General features: G+C 39.7%; 1 protein-coding gene across 3 annotated transcripts in view; it reads left to right on the forward strand.

Moving 5' to 3' along the window:
* Nucleotides 1-24,711, forward strand: part of LOC131742653 (zinc finger protein 26) — an 86,761-nt gene that overhangs the window by 27,930 nt on the left and 34,120 nt on the right. Inside the window, exons 1-6 of one of the 3 annotated variants that reach the window (XM_059040758.2) lie at nt 4,883-5,049; nt 5,526-5,634; nt 6,422-6,479; nt 9,604-9,790; nt 23,543-23,669; nt 24,429-24,579. The exons of 1 other annotated variant lie outside the window; for it this stretch is intronic. In XM_059040758.2, coding sequence (XP_058896741.1) covers nt 24,495-24,579 — 85 coding nt within the window. In that variant the 5' untranslated portion in view covers nt 4,883-5,049; nt 5,526-5,634; nt 6,422-6,479; ... (1 more) ...; nt 23,543-23,669; nt 24,429-24,494. Of the gene's footprint in view, nt 1-4,882; nt 5,050-5,525; nt 5,635-6,421; nt 6,480-9,603; nt 9,791-23,542; nt 23,670-24,428; nt 24,580-24,711 lie in introns of those variants that run through there. One more of the 3 variants, XM_067014455.1, reaches the window with a different exon arrangement.

Here is a 24,711-nt window from a genome sequence, read left to right on the forward strand (position 1 = left end):
AAAGGAGGGAAAACAGTCAAGCAAGACAAAATAATACTTTAGCTGTTAAAGTCAAAGGTCTTTAGTTCCTCCTCAAGGGCTGTAGATACTATGCTGAGCCATGTCCTTGAGCTGTTTTGCAGATACTGAGACCCCCACCAGGTAGAAGAAGTTAACAGTCTGCTGCCCACAAGCACGTAGACCCCAGGCCAGCTGGAACCTGAAGGTCGACGATGTCGACTCCCGATTACCTCACCACCAACCGATCAGAAGAAAGTCCACGAGCTGATCACACCCCACAACCCCCATCACTCACCCCGTCTTTAAGAACCTTTCCCTGAAAGCCATCGAGGGTTGGTGTCTTTCAGGCACTAGCCAACCTTGCTCCTTGCTTGGCCCCATGTTGGACGCCTGCAGTCAGCTCTGCCCTTTCCTTCACCACAACCGGTGTCAGTAGATTGGCTTTGCTGTGCGGGGGCAAGTGGACCCAAGTTTGGTTCGGTAACATAATGACCTCAAATGGTAGAGCTAAGAGTTTTCTTTCTTTTTTTAAAAAAAATTATTAATTAATTTATTTATTTATTTTTGGCTGCGTTGGGTCTTTGTTGCTGTGCACGGGCTTTTCTCTAGTTGCGGCGAGCAGGGGCTACTCTTCATTGAAGTGCGTGGGCTCCTCTTTGCAGTAGCTTCTCTAGTTGTGGAGCACGTGCTCTAGGCGTGCAGGCTTCAGTAGTTGTGGCACGCAGGCTCAGCAGCTGTGGCTCTTGGGCTCGAAAGCACAGGCTCAGTAGTTGTGGCGCACAGGCTTAGTTGCTCTGCAGCATGTGGGATCTTCCTGGACCAGGGCTCAAACACGTGCCCCCTACATTGGCAGGAGGATTCTTAACCGCTGTGCCACCAGGGAAGCCCCTTTGATATAATTTTAAACAGAACTGTTTTCTTGCTTTTCTTTCCAATAGTTAATTATTAGTATATATAAAAGCATCAGATTTTCTGTATATTAATCTTGTCCTGCAACTATTCTGAATTCATTTATTAGTTCTAATAGTTTTTTTTCCTTCAAAATGGCAAGGGAGGTGGGGGAGGCTAGAAATAGGTGAGGGAGATTAAGAGGTACAAACTTCCAGTTACAAGATGAATCAGTCATGGGTATGAAATATACAGTGTGTGGAATATAATAAATAATTATATAATGTCCTGTATGGTGACAGATGGTAGTGAAACTTATTGTGGCAATCATTTTGAAACGTATAGAAATATAGAATTGAGACAGGAGGCACCTGGGATCTGGGACCCTTTGCTGCAGTGCTGGCACCTGGACAAACATCTCCTTGAGCAACAGATGCAAAGGAACTATAAGGGACTAAAAATAACTGCATGCATGCACAATTGGGGCAAATTATGAATAAGATACTAAAAGGCTAAAAACCACCTGATGCTTCTGAGGTGCAGTGAGCAAAAGCAGGGTACTGTGCATGATCCCTGCACCAAGGGGGTGGGCAGACCACCTAAGCCACCCCTCTGGCCCGACCCACTGATCTGCCCCTACCCTCATCCCATTTAGGGGACCAGCTTGCCCCACCTCAGTAAGCAAGCAAGGGCACCTGTTTCTTGTTTTGCAGAGTCCCAGTAAAGCCTTGTTTGTGAGTTGTTCTTGTTCTTGTTTGTGAGTCCCAGTAAGCCTTGCCCGAATTCATCCTCTGGCCACTTACCAATTTCTGTTGATTAAAGTGTCCAAGGACTGAAGTCAGTAACAGAATCACTGTGTTGTGTAACAGGAATTAACTTATAACTTCCAGTTATAAGACAAATAGGTACTAGGGATGGAACGTGTGATGCGGTAAACAGAATCAGCACCGCTGTGAGTTGTGAATACGGCTCCAAGTCATTAAGAGAGTAAAGCCTAAGAGGTCCCATCACAACGAGAACAAACTTCTTCTATTTCGTTAAATTTGTATCTATGTGAGATGATGGATATTCACTGAATTTATTGTGGTCATCATTCCATGGGGTAGGTAAGTCAAGTCATTATGCTGTACACCTTAAATTTATACTGTGCTGTATGTCCATTATGCCTCAATAAAACTGGAGGAAAAAAAGAAGAGGAGATTAGGACACAGACACGCACAGATGGAGGACCATGTGAAGACACAGGGAGAAGACGGCCACCTGCAAGCCAAGGACAGAGACCTTTGAAGAAACCAAACCTGCCAACACCGTGAAATCAGACTTCTAGTCTCCAGAATTGTGACAAAATACATTTCTGGTGTTTACCCCACCCAGTCTGTGATATTTTGTTATGGCAGCTCTAGCAATTGAACGCACTTGGGATGAGGAAATTGGCTTCCGATGTGGAAAGAAAATGAAATTATAGGGACTTCCCTGGTGGTCCAGTGGCTAAGACTCCGAGCTGCCAATGCAGCAGGCCCAGGTTCAATCCCTGGTCAGGGAACTAGATCCCAGATGCCACAACTAAGAGTTTGTATGCTGCAACTAAAGATCCTGCATGCTGCAATAAAGCTCCCACACGCGGCAGTGAAGATCCCATGAGCCACAACTAAAACCTGGTGCAACCAAAAAAAATAATAAATAAATATTTTTTAAAAAATGAAATTACATCAATATCTACACTACATGCACACACACAACTTCAGACAGATTCCAACTTAAATGTGAAAGTAAAATGCTGAAACTATTAGAAGATAATACATGGAAATTTTTTGTGATACCAGGATGTAGAAAGATTTCTTAACAAGACACATAAGTAAACCACAAATGAAACCATAAAGGAAAAGCTAGATAAAGTTTATGTCAGAAATAAAGCCTATGGGATCAACAATTTTATAAACAAAGTTCAAAGACAAGGAATAGACAGAAAAAATTAAAACATACATTGCATATTGAGGATTAGTAAACAATATACATTCACCTGCATGAATAGATAACACAATAGAAAAATGGCAAAGATAATTGACATTTTATGGAATAAAAACCCCAAATGGTGTAAAAATGTGTTTACTTCAGCAGTGATCACTGACACATATCCTTGTGTCATAGGGAAGAACAAATCTGACTCCATATTTGATCTGTTTCTTTTACTTTAAGCTTTGTATTCTATTGCTTTTGCCATAATACAAGTTAAGAGTGTAGCCTATAGCCTGAAATATACAGGATAACCCATTCTCAAGGCTCTGAGAATTAAGAGTATAACATTGTTATACTTATTAAGAGTGTAACACTGTTCCATTCATATGGAGGTAAAAAGTTGCAGAACAGAGAATAAGATTTGTCTTGTTGGGGGTTTAAAGGAACATTGTGACTGGACCTAGGTGGACAGCTGCAAGAACAAAGGATTCGGGCACCAAGAAGTTCGCAACAACCAACGACACCCCTCCCCTTTTAGTATAAAAGAAGCCTGAATTCCAACTCCGGGAAGATGGTTCTTTAGGACACTAGTCCACCTCTGCTGACCTTCCTAATACAGTTGCTATTCATTGTCCCAGCAAATCACCTCTGGATTTACTGGCCTGTCGTGTGGTGACCAGCATGAGCTTGGACTTGGTAACACTTGTGTTCTGCATTTTAAGTATTAGTCCATTTTATTTGTGTGTTTTTGTTTTTGTTTTGGCTATGCTGCATGGCTCTGGAATCTTAGTTCCCCGACCAGAATTGAACCTGTGCCCCTGCAATGGGAGTGAGGAGTCCTAACCGCTGGACCACCAGGGAAGTCCCAGCGTTAGTCCAGTTTTAAAAATCTTAATCCTGGGTATTAGTACCTTGTTCCTAACTCCTCCTTATATTCTACCCTTAAGCAGCATACTGGCTTCATGGTCGAAGTCTGTATCTTTCATAAGGCTAAATTACGAAACAACTTTTACTGATTTATTTTTTAAAGTCTAGAATGTATTTTTTCAGTTAAAAATTTTAATTTTATTGAGGTAATTCTATTTTCCCCTTATTTATTTATATTAATGTATATCCTGATCACCCTCATATTTCTAGAATAGAATCCACTTGGTTTCTATTCTACAAAAATATTTCTATTTCTACAAAATATTGCCAAATAGTCTACAAAAATAATCTGTTGATAATTTCTCAGTATTTTTGCATGGGCAGCAATAATCAAGTTTTATCTGGGCTTCCTTTTCAAATCATACATCTGTCCATTTTGGTGCCTTTATGCTATTACATAAATAGAAAATTTCCCTTCTAATTCCTCTGTAACTATTTAAATACGAGTTCTCTGATCACTGGATGTTTGAAAGAATTCACTGGAAACTCATTGAACGATGCTTTTCGGCGGAGAATCTCTGACTTTGTCTTCATTTCCATTCACGTTTGGGTTTTTTTGTTTCTTGGGTCGAATTTGACACGTCTACCCCTTAAGAATCATTTGTGTCACACAGAATTTAGAATTTATTAACAGCGGATTCTCATTCAATCTCCTATGTATCTGTGATTATTCCTCTTTTTTCATCCTACCCTTCACTCTCTTTAAAAAAATTAGAGTGACTTATAATAACTCGCCCCACAGCCCTTGAATTATAAAGTCCCTTTTTTTCTGCTTTACTATCTGCTTTTTTTGGTTTTCTTCAATTGAATTCTTAAGCCAATTCTCTATCACATCTGTCTACATACCTACCTATCACTTATCAATCTACCTGATTTGGATTCCAGGTCTTTTAAAAATCCTAATTCTTTACGTTTCCCCCGAACGCGCGTTGCCACAGCTCGCTGTGGCGGCCTCAGCCCGGGTCTCTAGGCGACCAGCGCTCCTACGACGCCGCACGCCGCGTGCCGCGGAACCTCCTGGGAAGTGTAGTTTGGAGGCTCCTTTCCGTCGCGCACGCGCAGCGCACGCGGCAGGTTTGACCCTTCTCTTTGTCCTTCGCCGCCACGCGAGAGGCCAGTGGGCGCGTGTCCCCGTGCTCGTGCGCGCGCGCGGTTCCCCAGCCCAGCTCCGGGCCGTCCGGATCCCGCGGGTCCGCCCGGGTCGCGCAAAGGCCGGGGGCGGGGCGGTCACGTGGGTCCCGGTCCCGCGCGTCCGTGGTTCCGAGGCCTTTGTTGCAGGTTCCGGGGCTGGATTCCTGTGGGGCGGGCGGCTGGGGCTGAGGGGGCCCGCGGGGAAGGGGCTGGGGGTCGTGCCAGGGCCGCCAGTGGGCGTCAGTGCTTGGGCCGGGGTCTCCGCGGCTGGGGTGCGGTGGGCACCGGTGGCCCCCGGGGGTCGGGGGGGAGTCCCTTCGTCCGCAGCGGCTGTGCTCGTCGCGCCGGGGCGTCTCCTGCCAGGCCGGCTTGGAAAGGCGGTGCCTCCCCACGCGCGTCCCTGCGCGTCCCCGCCCGCGAGCCCTGGGCGGGCGCGGTCGGAGAGCCATCGTAGCGCCGGGACCCACGGCGGGTCGGGGAGCGTCCGGCCAGTGTTCGCGGCGTGACCCGATTGCAGGGCCCGTGTCGCCTCTCCCTGGCTCCACCCAGGTCGCCTCTGCCTTTATCAGGAGGGTTTTTCCGAGGCCCCTCCACTAACGAGAACCCCCAAACAACTTTGACAGTAGCTGTCGGCACGATTTCTGGGTCTCAGGCTTTTCATCTGAAAATGAGGGAATGGAAAGAAGTGACCTTTTCTGCCCTAGCCCGGAGGCTTTTTGCTGTCATCAAAACGTACATTAGTTTATTTTATTTATTATTTACTGTTTACTTTGTTTCATCCACGTGGTGCTGGACTGAAACTGCTCTGCTTGCCTGTTTTCTTGGGTTAAGGACTTTAAAATATGTTCACTGTAGTTAATTTAGAGTATCTTGATAAACAGATTCAAATGAAAATCAGTCATGATCCCATCAACAGGAAACAGTCACTGCTAACATTTTGTGCATTTATTTTAGTCAAGAAACGTGTGTATGTTTTGAATACACCTTAAGTGTTCCCTTTAAAAAAAAAAATTTGGAATATGCTGCATATCCTGCTTAAAGCCCTTAAAGTATATTACAGATATGTTAAGTTGAAATATTTTGTCCCAAGTGGGGAGTTTAAACTTACCAGGGGAGTTTTTTTCAACTTGCCCCTGAGAACTTATCTTTCTCTTGTTATTCTCCTTAGTCTGCCCTGGTGCCAACATTTCTAGACAGGGGACTGTGTTGTGCGTGTACTGGGACTATAAACAGGGACTCCCAAGGCCTTTGCCCACCCCTCCCAAAACAGTTGTTGAGGGCCTGTGATCACAGGTTCTGGGGTGGGCTGCATTGGACCAGTGGCCCAGATCTGCCACTTCCTGTGTATGTGGTCTGTTTTTGGCATGTTATTGAACTTCTGTGCCTTATTGCTTCTTCTATGATGAGAACTGAATGCATCAAAAAAGACAGTACGGTGTGTAGAACATCTGGCACATAGTAGGTGTAAGTAGATGTCATTTTTTTCATTATTCTTTCCCTTTCCCTTGCAATTCCACAGAATTTGATGCTGAGTGGGAGCTACAGGATGATGATGAAGGTGCCCCTTCCTCCTGCAGGTAAATGTGAGTGCGTGGCAGGGAGAGCTGCAGTGCTCTGCGGGAAACTGCTGAGGCAAAGTCACACCCGTGAAGTTAAAAGGGGCCAAATTGTACAACAAAGGGCGGGTGTAGGCTTCCATTTGCTGAAGGGACATGTAAGAGTCAAGTGTAAGAGCATTCAGGGAGAACTTCTCCCTCCAGGGCCAATTTGCAAAAACATTTGTTTAAATTAAAGGAAAATAAGGTCCAATCTGTACTGTGCTGAGCAACTAATATATCAGAAATATTTTAAAACTACCACACTGATGGTGTGTCACACTCTGTCCACCTCACATTCTCAACTCTGTTTTCTCTGTAAAATCTGCCTCATTTTGACATAAGCGTCTCTACTCTTGATAAGTTTTTTGCTGAAATCCAGCTAAACTGTGCCAAATAGTTTTGGACAAAACTACAAAGGAAATTTAAAAATCACACTGTGAATTTGGCTGTCTGCTTAAGGAAATAGTTTGAATGTAAACGTAGTTTTATTTGTCAGAGTGCCGTAGTTTTTATTGCATGAAATGAGATGATGTGAAAGCATGATGCAAAGGAAATGATGTATTCACTGTAGGTATATTTTCCTTGTCTGGGGTGTGTGTCAGAGTGTGTGTGTGTGTGCGTATGACTGATTTTTCTTGAACCACTCAGTTTATTATGTTTTTTAATGGTTAAATTTATTGACCTTTAAAATAAAATTGTATGGCTTTTGCCTTTGTATCATGTGTTGGGGAGATGTTTCCCCCAAAATTATACAAATATTCACTTGTGTTTTCTTTAGGTACTATCGTGGTTTCCATTATTTTAAATTCTGATCCATCTGGAAGTACAGTTGACCCTTGAACAATACGGGTTTGAACTGCATGGGTCCACTTATATGCAGATATTTTTCAATAAATACTACAGTACTATATGATCAGAGGTTGGTTGAATCTGCAGATATGGAACCTCTGATACAGAGGGCCAACTATAAAGTTAATTATATGAGGATTTTTGAATGCACGGGTGGGTCGGTGCCCCTAACCCCCAAGTTGTTAAGGGTCAACTGCAGTTTGTTGTAATGTATGAGATAGATAACTAGCTTTATTTTCTCTCAAGTGTTAATCACTTCTGTTCATTAAGTAATCCAGTTTTACTTTGCATGTGAAAAGCCACATTTATTGCATGCTAAATCCTTACATATTTGGACCATTATGCTTTGTTTATCTATGTATCTTTTCTGGAGGCAGTGTGAAATACTTTTTTGATAATATAATTTTATAATATATGTTAATATTACAAGGGCCTGTTTACACTCATTATTTTGTATTTCCAAAAGTGTCCAAAGCTGTTCCTGAACCTTTCTTCTTCCAGGTGAACTTAAGAAAAGCTTTTTGAGATTGTGATTGGAATTGACTAAAGATATAAATCATTCGGGGCTGACTTATTTTTACTGTATGAAATCTTCCTATCTCAGAACAAGACCAAATTGTGCATGTATGAAGTCTCTTCTTATAGTCCTCATTGGTGTTTTTAGTTTGTTTCATATGAACCTTACATATTTCTTGCCAAGTATATTTCTGCATGTTTTATGTATTTTTTTCTGTTATGCATAGATTTTACTTTCTGCCTTTTTATTTGTTTAAGAAAGTTGTTGATATTAACAGAACTATGTCTGTTGATCTGGAAAGATAGTTTGCATAGCAGGAAGAAAACAAAAACAGTTTTTAAATGTGACCATATACCTCTTAAGAGTGGTTATGTGTGGTCACAGTTTATAGTTGTTTCTTATTTAGCTTACATACATTTCTAAGTTTGGCCATCATATTTTACTTTTGTAATAATAATTATGGCTTATATTTGTTTAGTGCTGATGTGCACCAGCTCCAGTTATAAGATGAGTATATTTTCACAATTTAAGATATATAAAGGAATCATTTTTTATGTAACCGGGAGGAACTTCAACATATGTTTCTGAGTTGGCACCGAAGGTTGAATCACAGGAAGACATGAAAGGGAAGAGCTTGGTGTTTTAAGTGCTGCTTTTTAGTCGTAGGGATGAGCAGGCTGTTCTTCATTTGTATTTCTGTGGAACTAAGGGGACCGAATGTCTGCATGGAAATAAGAGCTAATTCCAGGATATATGGTGTGTGTGTGTGTGCGTGTGTGCGTGTGTACATATGTGTACATGAATGCACACAAATGACATTATGATTTTGGTAGTAAATACCTTGAACAAGAGGTAGCAAGAAAGAGAAATAACATTCCATTTCTGATATTTAATAATTGTGCAATTATGGGCATATTCTAAGTCTCAGTTTTCTTTATATAAGATGGAGATTTTGTTAAATGCCTTTTGGGTTGTCTGTGAGGGTTAAATTGTAAAGTGCTTAGTATTTTGTCTTATATATAGAAAGCACTCAGATGTTAACTATTATTATTACAAGGAACTAGTCACTTTGCTTTTAATATCTTACTTATTCCTCAGAATCCCAGTGGCATTACATAATGATTAAAGAATAATCCTCCAGAAATATATAGCCTCTGTGCATCAAACAACATAGCTTTAAGCATACAATCAACAGAATTGCAAGGAAAAACTGACCAATCTGTAATCATATTGGGAGAGTTGAACACACTTCCTTCAGAAAATGATAGGATTGGCAGACATAAATTAAGAAGGTTATAGAAAATTTTAATAGGAAACTAAGGCTCAGTAAGATGAGCCTTAGTTTCCTATTTGTTTTTCCCCAAAGTCATAAAGCCAGCAAAGGGAAAAGGCTGATTGAAACTCAGATCTGTTATAATACAAATCACATAAGCTTTCCAAAATTCCATCTGCCTGACACAGAGCTGTCATGCCCTTCACAGCACCTGTTCCTCAGTGTCCTCAGTGGACACTGACTGGATCTCAGAATTACTTACTGCTGGTACTTCTTTATCTGTGTGCAGCGACTTTTGCTGTGCTTTTACGTTACATTCTGTTTCTGTCCCTGGTAGTCCTGTTTCCGTTATATAGGAAACACACTCTGGCCTTAGATGATCATGAATTCCTAGTTCCTAGCAAGAGAGGAAAGGATTTTTGGTGCAGCGTGAATATACCAGTTGAAGTTTGTTTGTTCCCAAGTCCACAGATCCTGGTTCCACACAGATAAGCCTGCTCGTGTGAGATAAGAAAGGTGTTCCCAGAAGCAGAAATTCATTCCTAGTGTAAAAGACCTCACACCAGAGCTTCGGGGCAGAAGCAGAGGCTGCAGGACAGAACAAATCTCAGACTTGCTACTCATCTTGCAGCAGAAATGACCATGTTACAGGTGAGTTCATGTTTATTCCTCATTATTTTTCCAGAGAATTAGAAGAGTTGTGTAAGACCGCTAGTGAAAAAGGAAAGAATAAATGGTTAAGAAATCGGGGAAAATACCCTCAGAATGGAAGATCCAAGTTGGAACAAAATTGAAGCAGCGATATGTTAACTCTAGGGCCTTGAGAAATTCTTAAAGTTTCAATTTTTATAAGCCTTACTGTCCTACATAATTATTGAATTTGAGCTGTAAACTGGGTTCTCAAATTTTTGACAGGTGTAATGAGTATGTTTATATGAATTGCATTATCCAAAGGAAAAAGCAAACTGATTTTTCATAGAAAGTAAACGTTTCTTGGTCATTCCTTGGTGAAGCCTTTGAATAAATGATATAGTGGGTAATGTCCTTAGGAGAAAGATTGTAATAAATACATGGTATGATAGCCATTTTTCATAGTTTTCCACAGAGTGTGACCCACGGGGAAAATGCCAAAGCAGAATTTAGTCCCCGTACTTATTTAAATTATTTATTTACCTCTTTAGTTGTGAAGCAGAATTCACATGGAGAAAGGTTCATAAAATGTAAAAAGTGCAGCTTAATGTATTATCAAATGAATACCCATGAAGCCACCATTTCATTTCAAGAAATAGAGCATTCCCAGCCCAAATGAGGCCCTTCCTGTGCCCCCTTCTAATCACAACTTCTCCCTGCTGACAGACGGAGCCAGGACTCCATCTTTTGTAACCATTTCCTTGCTTTTCTGTATAATTTTACTCCTAAGTGTTTATCCTTAAACACTGCCCTTTGGTTTTTGTCTGCTGTTGTGTATACTCGTTTGTTTTGCTTCTGTCACTTATCAATTACAGCCTTCTCTCCAATTAAGGTAGCTCTCAATATTACCAAATCCAGCCATTGTCAAATTTCCAGTTGTCTCATAAATTGTCCTCTGTTTGAATCAGAATCTAAGTAAAGTGCATACAGTGCAGTTGATTGATCTGTCTTTGAGTCTTGTCTCTGCCTATTTTTTTTTCTTTTTTTTTTTTTGCGATACGCGGGCCTCTCACTGTTGTGGCCTCTCCGTTGTGGAGCGCAGGCTCCGGATGCGCAGGCTCAGCGGCCATGGCTCACGGGCCCAGCCGCTCCGCGGCATGTGGGATCTTCCCGGATCGGGGCACGAGCCCATGTCCCCCGCATCGGCAGGCGGACTCTCAACCACTGCGCCACCAGGGAAGCCAGTCTCTGCCTATTTTTTTCTGTCCAAACTGTCTGTTGAGGAAGCCAGGCCGTTTATCTGTAGTTTCCCACGGTCTGAAGGCTTTGACTAAGTGGCGTGGTGGGTAATGTCCTTGTTTGACTGATTGCACCCCCAGTGTTGTTGGTGTGTTCTGCCATCTTGTGTTTTCTGTGAATTGGTAGATTCAGAGCTGCGCTGTCCAGTCCTGAAGCCACCGGCCGCATATGACTGTTTGAACTTAAGTTAATTCAATTAAATCCCTTTGTCACAGTTGCCACGTTTCAAGTGCTCTGTAGCCACAGATTGGACAGCCATGAATTGGGTGGCACAGGTAAAGAAAATTTCCATCACCACAGGAGGTTCCACTTTGAGGCTCGATCAGATTTAAGTGTGACTTTTTGGCAAGAGTGCTTCCGAGGTTGTGGTGGTACTTCTTTCAGGAGGTGCATAAAGCCCACTTGTCTCTCTTTGTCTTGCTGATGGCTTTATTCTCATTTCTTTCGGTTGTGTTGGGTCTTAGTTGCAGCACACGGGTTCTTTGTTGAGGCATGTGGGATCTTTTTGTTAGGGCGCTTGGTCTGATCAGGTTTCTGTCTGGTTGTGCTGGGCAGGCTCCAGGTTGCGTGGGCTCTGTAGTTTGCAGCATGAGGGCTCTCTCATTGAGGCGCGTGAGCTCAGTAGTTGTGGCGCGGGCTTAGCCACTCCGTGGCACGTGGGATCTTAGTTCCCCGACCAGGGATCGAATCCACGTCCACTGCATTGGAAGGCAGTTCTTTACCACTGGACCACCAGGGAAGTCCCTTGCTGATGGCTTTAAGTGATCGTTGCCCAGATGGATTATTTCATTAGGGGCTTCAAAATGGTAACACCCTCCTTATAACATTTCTTTATTAACTAGAATGCAGCTTTCTAGCATGACAAGATATATCAAGGGTCATTTTGTACATTTTCTGCCCCAGAACTGCAATTAGTATCTTAAAATTTAGTCATTAGTTTTAAAAGTGTTTGTTGCCAAAACATGGAAATATACTAGGTTTTTGCATATTGACTTGGTATTCAGGAACTTTGTAAGCCCATTTACTAATTTTAATAATTTTTCTTTAGATTTTCCATGTTTATAAAAATATCAGCAATACATTTTTTTGAGTGAAAAGAAATTCCACTGACTTCCTAGTTTGATGAGACTTTCTATAACAAATAATTGTTGATTATTTTTCAGTTTTGGGTGTGTTCATTTATTCTTTGTTTCATCTGTTTGTTCTTTTTCATACTTTTATATTCTTATGAAATCTAGTCCTTCTTTTTGAAAACTATAAACGTGCTTTTGAAAAACTCTGTTAGATTTTTCTGTTATCTGTAGTTCTTGTTATGTACATTCTAACATTTACAGATATGCTTTATCTGCATCTATCGAGGTGATACTATGTTTTTTCTTAATCTGTTAAAGTAGTAAATATCAGTGACTTTTAAAAAAATGTTAAATCAACCTTGAATTTTTGGGATAAACTCCAGCTTGGTCTTTATATATTTTCTTTTTTATGTTTTGCTCAGTATAGTAGTTTGGTAACATTGTTTAGGATTTTCACATCAGTGTTCATGTGTAAGTAGGCCTTTGCTTTTTTCCCTTCTTGCAATACTCTTATTGGATTTTGTTATCAAGGTCATGTTAGTATCAAAAATTTTATCAAAAGTTGCTTCCATATTCTATAAGAGTTTAGTAAAATTGGAATTATTTCTGCATTAAATGTTTACAGAATTGACTGGTAAAGCCATTTTTTGGTGAGAAGATGTAAACTCAGGGAACCAGTGTTTTCCACATGACTAATGCATGATTTATAAAATCATTAGTGGGTAAATGATCCATTTAAGGAGGAAGATAAAACAATAGATCTTAATGTGACAGTGTGAGAAGTTCATTGATATAGTTGAAGATTCTACATTGTAGCTCATCTTTGTGAGACCAGTTGATTAGTTTTAGTGTTTATGAAAGAAGAATATCCACAATTAACTAATTCTAAGTGTTGTAAGGTCTTTTGGATTTTCTTTATGCAGTCATGCCATCTATGACAGTTTTACATCTTCCTTTCAATATTTATACTCTTTCCTTGCATTATATTGTACTGACCTCCTGGCCAGTACTGTACCTGTAGTACCTTGTGGACTAGAGGTGGCATTGGGAACACCCTTGCCTCGCCCTAGGCCTGCACTGTCCACTACATAGCACATCACAGCTGCTCACCTCTGACACCAGTCACCTGGAGTTAGCGCAGACTCTGCAGGGTGAGGGCACCATCCCCAACAAGAGTGCTTTCACTTCAGTAGCCAGCTGTAAGTTTCGGGGTCCCCAGGTCACCTGCACTTCTGACCAATAGGCTGCAAATTTGGGGGGTTCCTATGACCCCCTCAGGTTCACTGGAATAGTTCACAGAACTTAGGAAAGTGCTATACTTAAAACTGCAGTTTTATTGTAAAGGACACAAATTGGGACCAGCCAAATGAAGAGACACACAGGATGAGGTCCGGCAGGGTCCCAAACATGGAGCTTCTGCGCCCTCTCCCCATTGGAATCAGGGCACATCGCTTTCTTGGGCCATGTCTGTTTACCACCCAAAAAGCTAACATGAGGCAGCAGTATCCGGAGTTTTTACTGGGTATTCATTGTGTAGGTGTGATTGATAACATCACAGCCATGTGAGTGAACTCAGCCTCCAGCCTGGAGGGTGGGCTGATAGCGTCTACCTCAAAGCCCCAACCCTCCAATCAAATGGTTGGAACTTGCAGCATGGGCAGTGCCCACGTGGAGACTCCAGGAGCCCACCATGAGTTACCCGTTCCATAAACTCAGGAGGGGCCCACCACAAATTACAAAGGAAGCTCCATCGCAGGAACCTGGTACAAAGACCAGACAGTCTTTATTATACAACAGGTTGCCATTAGCTACACATGCTCTTTAAATGTAAATTAATTAAAATTAAATAAAATAGAAAAGTCAGTGCCTAGTCACCTTTGAATTATTCAGTAGACACTGGTGCCTAGTGGCTACTGTATTGGATGGTGCAGATATAGAGCATTTTAGTTGTCACAAGAAATTCTGCTGGACAGTGCTGTTCTGGTCCTCAGAGAGCAAGTACTCAGTGTTTTACCATAAAGTATGTACATATTTTGTAGATTATGATTATCAGATTAAATCTCTTTCTATTCCTAGTTTGTTGATAGTATTTTACAATGAACAGATTTTCACCCTATACCTTTTCTGCATTTTGAGGTGATAATGGCTTCTCTCTTTTATTCTGTTAATATGACAGGGATTTCTATTTCTGAACTGGTATTTTGCACAGCTGAAGGAACCCTCATTTGGTCAGGCTATGTTATACTTTTTATGCATGGCTAGATTCAGTTTGTTAAAATTTTGTTAGGAACTTTGATTCTTTGAGTTATTTGCTTGTAATGTTCTTTTCTTGTTGTGTTCCTGTCTGATTTGGGATTAGAGGTCTGCTGGCTTTATAAAATGGTTGAGAAGTTTGCAGTCTTTCTCTGTTCTCTAAAAGAATTTATGTGAGATCATTTTATTTATTCCTTAAATGTTGGGAAGAATTCACCTTTGAAGCCATCTAGACGTTGAGTTTTCTTTGAAGGAAGGTTTTAAAATGTGAGGGTTAATTCCTTTAACAGTTACAGACTAATTCAGACCTTTTTTCTTGTGTCACTTTTCAGTAGATTATTTTTCAAGAAATATATATGTTTCATCTAGGTTGTCAAATATGTTTGCATAAATTTATTAATATTATATTATCTTTTAAATTGCTTTTTTGTACTATGTCAGTAGGATCCACCTATTTTAAGTGTACAATTCAGTGATTTATTTTAATTTAGTAACTTTATGTTGTGTAACCATAATCACAATCCAGTTTTAGAAGGGTTCCATCACCCCAAGAGAATCTTTGTGACATTTGCAGTCAGTTCCTCTTCCCATCCCCAGCCTGAGGCAGCCACTAATTTGCTTACTCTCTATATAGGTTTTCCTTTTGGGCATATCATATAATGGATTTATATAAATGTGTAATGGTTTTGTGTCTAGCCTCTTTCAATAAGCATAGTATTTATGAGGTCCATCTATGCTTTAGCATATGTCAGGAATTCATTCTTTTTATTGTTGAATAGTATTCCATTGTGAGGATATACCACTTTTAATTTTTCCATTCACCAAATGGACATTTGGAATATTTACACGTTTTGTTGGTTATAAGTAATACTAATATGAACGATCACGTACAAGTTGTTTTTTTTTTTTTTTTTAATTGAAGCATAGTTGATTTACAATGTCATCTTTCAGGTTACAGCAAAGTAATTCAGTTACACGTATTTGTGTATATATATTCTTTTTCAGAATCTTTTTCATTGTAGGTTATTACAGGATATTGAATATAGTTCCCTGTGCTATACAGTAGGTCCTTGTTAGTCATTGATTTTATATATAGTAGTGAGTATCTGTTTATCCCAAACTCTGAACGTATTCCTCCTCTCCTTTCCCCTTTGGTAACCATAAGTTTTCTGTGTTGGTGAGTCTATTTCTGTTTTGTAAATAAGTTCATTTGTATTACTTTTTTTAGATTCCACATATAAGTGATATCATATATTTGTCCTTCTCTGTCTGACTGACTTCACTCAGCATGATAATCTCTAGGTCCATCCATGTTGCTGCAAATGGCAGTATTTCATTCGTGTATGTGTATCACATCTTTATCCATTCATTTGTCGATGAACATTTAGGTTCTTTCCATGTCTTAGCTATTGTAAATAGTGCTGCTGTGAACATAGGGAGTGCATGTATCTTTTCAAATTAGAGTTTTCATCTTTTCTAGATATATGCCCAGGAGTGGGGTTGCTGGATCATATGGTAACTCTATTTTTTAAGGAACCTCCATAGTGTTCTCCATAGTGGCCGCATCAATTTACATTCCCACCAACAGTGGAAGAGGGTTCCCTTTTCTCCAAACCCTCTCTACCATTTACTATTTGCAGACTCTCTGATGATGGCCATTCTGATTGGTGTGAGGTGATACCTCACTGTAGTTTTGTGTTGCATTTCTCTAATAATTAGCCTTTTTGAGCATCTTTTCATGTACTTTTTGACCAGCTGTATGTCTTCTTTAGAGAAATGTCTATTTATGTCATCTGCCCATTTTTTGATTGGGGTGTTTGTTTTTTTGTTATGTTGAGCTGTGTGAGCTGTTCGTATATTTTGGAAATTAAGCCCTTGTCAGTCACATTGATTGCAAATATTTTCTCCCATTCTGTAGGTTGTCTTTTTAAAAAAATTTAATTAATTAATTAATTTTTGGCTGCGTTGGGTCTTTGTTGCTACGCGCAGGCTTTCTGTAGTTGCAGTGAGCGGGGGCTACTCTTTGTTGCAGTGCATGGGCTTCTCATTGCGGTGGCTTCTCTTGTTGTGGAGCACTGGCTCTAGGTGCGTGGGCTTCAGTAGTTGTGGCACACAGGCTCAGTAGTTGTGACACACGGGCTTAGTTACTCCATGGCATGTGGGATCTTCCCAGACCAGGGCTCGAACCTGTATCCCCTGCATTGGCAGGAGGATTCTTAACCACTGTGCCACTAGGGAAGTCCCAGTGGGTTGTTTTTAATTTTGTTTCTGGTTTCCTTTGCTGTGCAAAAACTTTTACGTTTAATTAGGCCTAATTTGTTTATTTTTGCTTTTATTTCCATTACTTTAGGAGACAGATCCAAAAAAATATTACTGCAATTTATGTCAAAGAGTGTTCTGCCTGTGTTTTTCTCTAGGAAAGTTATAGTATCTGGTCTCACATTTAGGTCTTTAGTACATTTTGAGTTTATTTTTGTATATGGTTAGAGAACCTAATTTAATTCCTTTACCTGTAATTGTCCAGTTTTCTTAGCACCACTTATTGAAGAGACTGTCTTTTCTCCATTGTATATTCTTGCCTCCTTTGTTGTAGATTAATTGACCATAAGTGTGTGGGTATATTTCTGGGCTTTCTATCTTGTTCCATTGATCTATATGTCTGTTTTTGTGCCAGTACCATACTTTTTTGATTACTGTGGCTTTGTAGTATAGTCTGAAGTCAGGGAGTGTGATTTGTCCAGCTCCATTAAAGATTCTTTACTGGCTATTTGGGGTCTTTTGTGTTTCCATACAAATTTTAATACTATTTGTTCTAGTTCTGTGAAAAATGCCACTGTTAATTTGATAGAGGTTGCATTGAATCTGTAGATTGTCTTGGGTAGTATGGTCATTTTAACAATATTGACTTTTCCAATGCAAGAAAACAGTATATATATTTCCATCTGTTAATGTCACCTTCAATTTCTTTCATCAGCATCTTATAGATTTCAGATTACAGGTCTTTGGCCTCCTTAGGTAGGTTTATTTCTAGGTATTTTATTCTTTGTGATGTGATGGTAAATGGGATTGTTTCCTTAATTTCTCTTTCTGATATTTTGTTGTTAGCATATAGAAATGCAAGAGATTTCTGTGTACTAATTTTGAATCCTGCAACTTTACTGCATTCATTGATGAGTTCTAGTAGTTTTCTGGAGGCATCTTTAGGACTTTCTATGTATAGTATCATGTCTTCTACAAAGAGTGACAGTTTTACTTTTTTTCCAGTTTGGATTCCTTTTATTTCTTTTTCTTCTCTGATTGCTGTGGCTAAGACTTACAAAACTATGTTGACTAAAAGTGGTGAGAGTGGGCATCCTTGTCTTTTTCCTGATCTTAGAGGGGATACTTTCATCTTTTCACCATGGAGTATGATGTTAGCTGTGATTTTGTCATATATGGCCTTTATTATGTTGAGGTATGTTCCCCCTATGCCCACTTTCTGGAGAGTGTTTATCAAAGTGAATGCTGAATTTTATCAAAAGTTTTTTCTGCATCTGTTGAGATGATCATGTTGATTTTATTCTTCCATGTGTTAACGTGGTGTATCACATTGATTTGCGGATATTGAAAAATTCTTGTATCCCTGGGATAAATCCCCCTTGATCATGTTGTATGATCCTTTTACTGTTTTGTTGGATTGGTTTGCTAGTATTCTGTTGAGGATTTTTGTGTCTATGTTCATCAGTGTTATCGGCCTGTAATTCTGTTTTTCTGGTGACATCTTTGTCTGGTTTGGGTATCAGGGTGATCGTGGTCTCATAGAATGAGTTTGGAAGTGTTCCTTCCTCTGAAGTTTTTTGGAATAGTTTCAGAAGGATGGGTATTAACTCTTCTCTAAATGTTTGATAGAATTCACCTGTGAAGCCATCTGGTCCTGATGGCTTTAAAATTACTGATTCAATTTCATTACTGGAAGTTGGTTCATATTTTCTATTTCTTCCTGGTTCAGTCTTGGGAGATTGTACCTTTCTAAGAATTTGTCCATTTCTTCTATGTTGTCCATTTTATTGGTGTATAGTTGCATGTAATAGTCTCTTATGATCCTTTGTATTTCTATGATGTTGGTTGTAACTTCTTTTTCATTTCTGATTTTATTGATTTGGGCCCTCTCCCTTTTTTCCCCGATGAGTAATTTTATCTTTTCAAAGAACCAATTTTTAGTTTCGTTGATCTTTTCTATTTTTTTTTTAATCTCTATTTTATTTCTGCTCTGATCTGTATGATTTCTTCCTTTCTACTAACTTTGGGTTTTGTTTTTCTTCCTCTAGTTACTTCAGGTGTAAGATTGGGTTGTTTATTTGAGATTTTTCTTGTTTCCTGAAATAAGCTTGTATCACTATAAACTTCCCTCTTAGAACTGCTTTTGCTGCATCCCATAGGTTTTGGGTCGTCGTGTTTTTATTTTCATTTGTCTCTATGTATTTTTAAATTTCCTCTTTGAATTGTTCAGTAATCCATTGGTTTTTTAGTGGCATGTTGTTTAGCTTCTACGTGCTTGTGTTATTTTGCTGATTTTTTCTTGTAGTTGATTTCTACTCTCAACAACATTGTGGTCAGAAAAGATACTTGGTATGATTTCAGTTTTCTTAAATTTACCCAGGCTTGTTTTGTGGTCTAGCATGTAATCTGGAGAATGTTCCATGTGCTCTTGAAAAGATTGTATATTTTGCTGCTTTTGAATGGAATGCTCTGTATATATCAATTAACTCCATTTGGTCTAGTGTGTTCTTTAGGGCCAGTGTTTCCTTATTGATTTTTTTAGTCTAGATGATCTGTCCATTGATGGGCTGTTAAAGTCCCCTATTATTTTTGTGTTACTGTCGATTTCTCCTTTTATGTCTGTTAATATTTGCATTATATATTGAAGTCCTCCTATGTTAGGTGCATATTTATTTACAATTGTTACATCTTCTTTTTGGATTGGCCCCTTGATCATGATGTAGTGTCCTTTTTTGTCTCTTGTAACAGTCTTTATTTTAAAGTTTATTTTGTCTGATATAAATATTACTACTCTGGTTTTCTTTTGATTTCCATTTGTGTGGAATACCTTTTTTCATCCCCTCACTTTCAGTCTCTGTGTGTCCCTAGATCTGAAGTGGGTCTCTTGTAGACAGCATGTATATGGGTCTTGGTTTTTTTTATCCATTCAGCCACTCTTGTGTCTTTTTAAAAAATTTTTTTATTTTTTATTTTTTTTAACATCTTTATTTGAGTATAACTGTTTTACAATAGTGTGCTCTGTGTCTTTTGATTGGAGCATTTAGTCCATTTACACTTAAGGTAGTTATCAGTATGTTTGTTCTTATTGCCATTTTGTTAATTGTTTTAGATATGTTTTTGTAGGTCTGTTTTTCCCTTTCTTTTGTTCTCGTCTCCTGTGATTTGATGACTGTCTTTAGTGTTATGCTTGGATTCCTTTTTCTTTTTTGTGTATCTATTATAGATTTTTTGGTTTGCAGTTATCATGAGGTTTTTGTATATCAGACTGTATATATATGTGATAGTTTTAAGTTGCTGATCTTTTAATTTCAAATGCATTTAAAAAACCCTGCATTTGTATTCTCCTCCTCTCACGATTACTGTTGTTGATATCATATTTTACATCTATTTGTTTTATGTATCCCTTAACTGCTTATTGTGGATATAAATGATTTTACTACTTTTGTTTTTTAACCTTTCTACTAGCTTTGTGTGTAGATGATTTCCTTCCTTTACTGTGTGTTTGCCTTTACTGGTGAGCTTTTTCGTTTCATAATTTTCTTGCTTCTAGTTGTAGCCTTTTCTTTTTCACCTAGAGATGTTCCTTTTACATTTGTTGTAAAGCTGGTTTGGTGATGCTGAATTCTTTTAGCTTTTGTTTGTGAAGCTTTTGATTCCTCCATCAAATCTGAACAAGAGTGTTGCTGAGTAGAGTATTCTTGATTGTAGGTTTTTCCCTTTCATCACTTTAAATATATCATGCCATATATGGCCTGCTGAAAAATCTGGCCTGCTGAAAAATCTGGCCTGCTGAAAAATCAGCTCATAGTCTTATGGGAGTTCCCTTGTATGTTATTTGTTGCTTTTCCCTTAGTGCTTGTAATATTTTCTCTTCATCTTTATTTTTTGTCAGTTTGATTACAGTGTGTCTTGGTGTGTCCCTTTTTGTGTTAATCCTGTATGGGACTCTCTGCACTTCTTGGCTTAGGTGACTGTTTCTTTTCCCAGGTTAGGGACGTTTTCAGCTGTTATCTTTTGAAATATTTTCTCAGGTCCTCTCTCTCTTCTCCTCTGGGACCATGTACAAGTTTTTTTGTTTGTTTTTTGTGGTACACAGGCCTCTCACTGTTGTGGCCTCTCCTGTTGAGGAGCACAGGCTCCAGATGCGCAGGCCCAGCGGCTGTGGCTCACGGCCCCAGCTGCTCCGTGGCATGTGGGATCCTCCTTGACCGGGGCACGAACCCGTGTCCCTTGCATCGGCAGGCGGACTCGCAACCACTGCGCCACCAGGGAAGCCCCCATGTACAAGTTTTTGTATGAGCATGTATTTATTTCTCTTGGGTACATACCTAAGAGTGTAATTGCTGGGCTGTATGGTAAAATTATATTTAACTTCTAAAGAAGTTGCCACAGTTCCAGTATCTGAACGTTTTATATTTCTCCCAGTATGAAGTTCCAGTTTCTCCACAACTTTTTGAACACTTGTTATTGTGTCTTTTTGATGATAGTCATTCTAGTGAACATGAAGTGGTGTCTCATTGTGGTTTTAATATTCATTTCCTTAATAAGTAATGATGTTGGCCATCATTTCATATGCATGTTAGCCATTTCTGTATCTTCTGTGTTAAAATGTATTCAAATATTCTGCCTATTCTTTAATTGGGTTACTTATTTTTTATTAATGAGTTTTTAAAATAAGCTCTTGGATCAAGTTCTTTCTCAGAAATAGGATTTACAAACAATTTTTTTCAGTCTGTGGCTTGTCATTTCATTTTTCAGTTACGTTGGTTGAAGTGCAAAGTTTTAAATTTTATTTTCCCACTTCAATAGGACTGTAGAAACCTGACCACTGTCTAGGTCCCTCACCCTCTTTCCTATAATTGTAACCGTCTTACACAGTTACACCTGCATACACTGAAAACTCCATCAGAAAACATGATTTTTTTCTGTCAACCATAAAACATATTAAAAGAACTGAAGAAGAGAATAGTGTATTTCATTTGCCCATATATTTGCCATTTCTGTTCTTTCTTCATTTTCTATTTTTTTAAGTTGCCTTCTGGTATCATGTCCATCTAAAGATTTTCCACTAGTAAATCTTTTGGAGCAGGTTTGCTACCTTTGAATTCTCTTTAGTTTTTCTTCATAAGAAAGTATTATCTCACACTATTCCTTTATTTTAATATAAATTTATTTATTTTACTTTAGTTATTTATTTTTGGTTGCATTGGGTCTTTGTTGCTGCACACAGGCTTTCTCTAGTTGGGGTAAGCAGGGACTACTCTTCATTGCGGAGTGCAGGCTTCTCATTGCGGTAGCTTCTCTTGTTACGGAGCAGGGCTGTAGGTGCGTGGGCTTCAGTAGTTGTGGCACATGGGCTCAGTAGTTGTGGCACACGGGCTCAGTAGTTGTGGCTTGCAGGCTCTAGAGTGCAAGCTCAGTAGTTGTGGTGCATGGGCTGAGTTGCTACACGGCATGTGAGATCTTCCTGGACCAGGGATAGAACCCACATCCCTTGCATTGGCAGATGGATTCTTAACCCCTGCACTACCAGGGAAGTCCCTCTCATACTATTCCTGATGAATATTTAAGCTGGCTACAGAGTTCTGGGTTAACAGGTCTTTCCTTTCAGTGCTTCCTTCTGGCCTCTTTGCTATTTGATAAGACATTTGCAGTCATTTGAATCACTGTTCCCTATAAGTGATATGATTTTGTTTTTATCTTGTAGCAGTTTGATTGTGATGTGATTGGTCTTGGATTTCTTTGTGTTTATCCAGTTGGGGGGTTCACTGAACTTGTTGAATCTGCAGGCTTATATCTTTTGACAAATTTGGAGGAGGATTTAGCCATCATTTTTTGAAACTTTTTTTTTTCCACCATGCTCTTTCTTTTCTCTGTCTGGGACTCCCATGACAAGCATTTGTTGTGTCTTGCAGTGACCTGAGCTCTGTCCATTCTCATGTTTTTCTCTCTTGGTTGCTCAAAATGGATACTTTCTATGGACTGTCTTTCAGATTCCTTTGCTACTCTCAAAGTGTGTGCTGTGCTGTTTCTTATTTTCTGATGGTATTCTGGATTTTTAAAAGAGTGTGTTTGTGCTTTCTTGTCGTCTTAGGAGACTTTGGGACAGAAATCCATCTTGATCTAAAATCCAGATACCTTTCCAAAAGTTAAATTTGGTTATATCACTTCCATCCTGTAAAATCTCTAGTGGCTAACTGTCGGCAGCAAGAAGATGGTGTGGTCACCACGTCTGCCCTGCCCCCACTGTGGCCTGCAGTCCAGTTACTACCCCACACCCTGTGACCTTGTCTGACTGAACTGTTTGTACCACCTCAGCCCCAGCGGTGTGGGGCCCCATATTGGAGCTGCTATCTCTCAGAATGCTTTTGCACCCCCTTTTCTGTAGAAAGCACTACTAATTTCCTAAAACTCGTTTCAAGCTTCACCTCTTCAGTAGAGGCTGATGTGACCACAGGTGGAGTGCCATGCTCCCTGCTCCTGACCCATGTCATGCCCTCCCTGTCTTTCTGTCTCAGCTCTTAAAGCAGTTTCTTTTATTTATAGGTGTACATGTTTGCAACTGTCTACAAACTGAGCAGTTTCTTAGGATACTATTTTATTATCTTTCTTTCGCTGCCATCTCTTCCAGTGCCAAATTTGAGGTTCAGTAAATATTTTGTTGGTGGTTTGAAAAATTTAAAGTCATGTCTTTCAGTTCTCATGTAAGTGGAAGAATGAAAGAATGCATAATGGCATTTTATTTCACAAAATAAGAGTGCAAAACTAGGGACCCAGTAGACATTCTGTAACTTGCCTTGGTGAGAATGATGTGCTTAAACTCTGGTACTTCTTTCCCACATCACCTAGTGATACCTGCTTCTGATTCACTGGGATTGTGCTCTTACAGGGGTCGTTCTCATTTGAAGATTTATCTGTGGACTTCACCCAAAAGGAATGGCAGCTACTGGCCCCCTATCAGAAGGACTTATACAAGGATGTCATGTTGGAGAACTATAGCAGCCTCGTGTCACTAGGTAAGAGAAGCTGCCTAGAATTCCCTGGCGGTCTAGCAGTTAGGACTCTGTGCTTCAACTGCAGGGGCCAAAAGTTCGATCCCTGTTTGGGGAACTAAGATCCCACAAGCCGTGAGCATGGCCAAAAAACGAAAAAACAAAACAAAACAAAAAGGAAGCTTGCCCAGAGGACCTCATATTGTGTCTAGTACCTGCTTGTTCCTTTTTAGTTGCTGAGAGCTCTGGGACTTCCAAATTTTTTAATGATTTTGGGCCTAAATTTAGGAGATCAAAGTTCTTGGACTGTGACTCCAGGGAAAGTATTTGGATCTCACCTTCCAATAATGAAGTCTTAATTTCATTGTGCGGCCTCTGAAGCTAATAGTAACAGTGATAGTGGTAGCTCCTGAGGCATGTAATTAACTGTATTTCATATATTGTGCATATATTGGCTCACTTAATTATAAGAGCAATCCTGTGTGGCAGGTATGTTACTTTCCTTTTTTTTTTTTTTTTTTTCTAATGACGAAATTGAGGCAAAGGAGGTTAAGTAATTTTCGCAAGGACTGACAGCTAGTAAATGAAAGAGCCCAAATTTGAGCCCAGGCAGACTGGCTACAGAGTCTCTGAATGGTTTATTGAATTATAGAAGTCAAAGATTCTTAGACCTTATTAGCCACTGGGGAGACCATTACCTTTCCTCTGAGAAGTATTTACTCTGTTGGTATTCAGATGAGTGGCTTCACTGGGTCAACTAATGCCAAACTTTGCATTCTTCAGAGGCCCCAGAGGCCAACCAGTGGGGGCCAAGGCCTTTGTGATTTCCCCTGAACAGGGTATGAAGTTATGAAACCTGGTGTCATCCTCAAGTTGGAGCATGGAGAAGAGCCGTGGACAGGAGATGGAGAAATTCCAGGTTCAGACTCTCCAGGTGAGTGTATGAGGACCAGACTGAGGGGAGAAGGTGGAAGTTCAGTCTCGGCTGGGTAGGGGTTGGCATCTTTGAAATGTGCCTTAGAGAGCTCTTCTCAAAATCTCCAGCCTTTGATGGCGATTCAGAACA

Source organism: Kogia breviceps, chromosome 15, assembly GCF_026419965.1.
Source record: "Kogia breviceps isolate mKogBre1 chromosome 15, mKogBre1 haplotype 1, whole genome shotgun sequence".
In the NCBI taxonomy this organism is placed as follows: Eukaryota; Metazoa; Chordata; class Mammalia; order Artiodactyla; family Physeteridae; genus Kogia; species Kogia breviceps.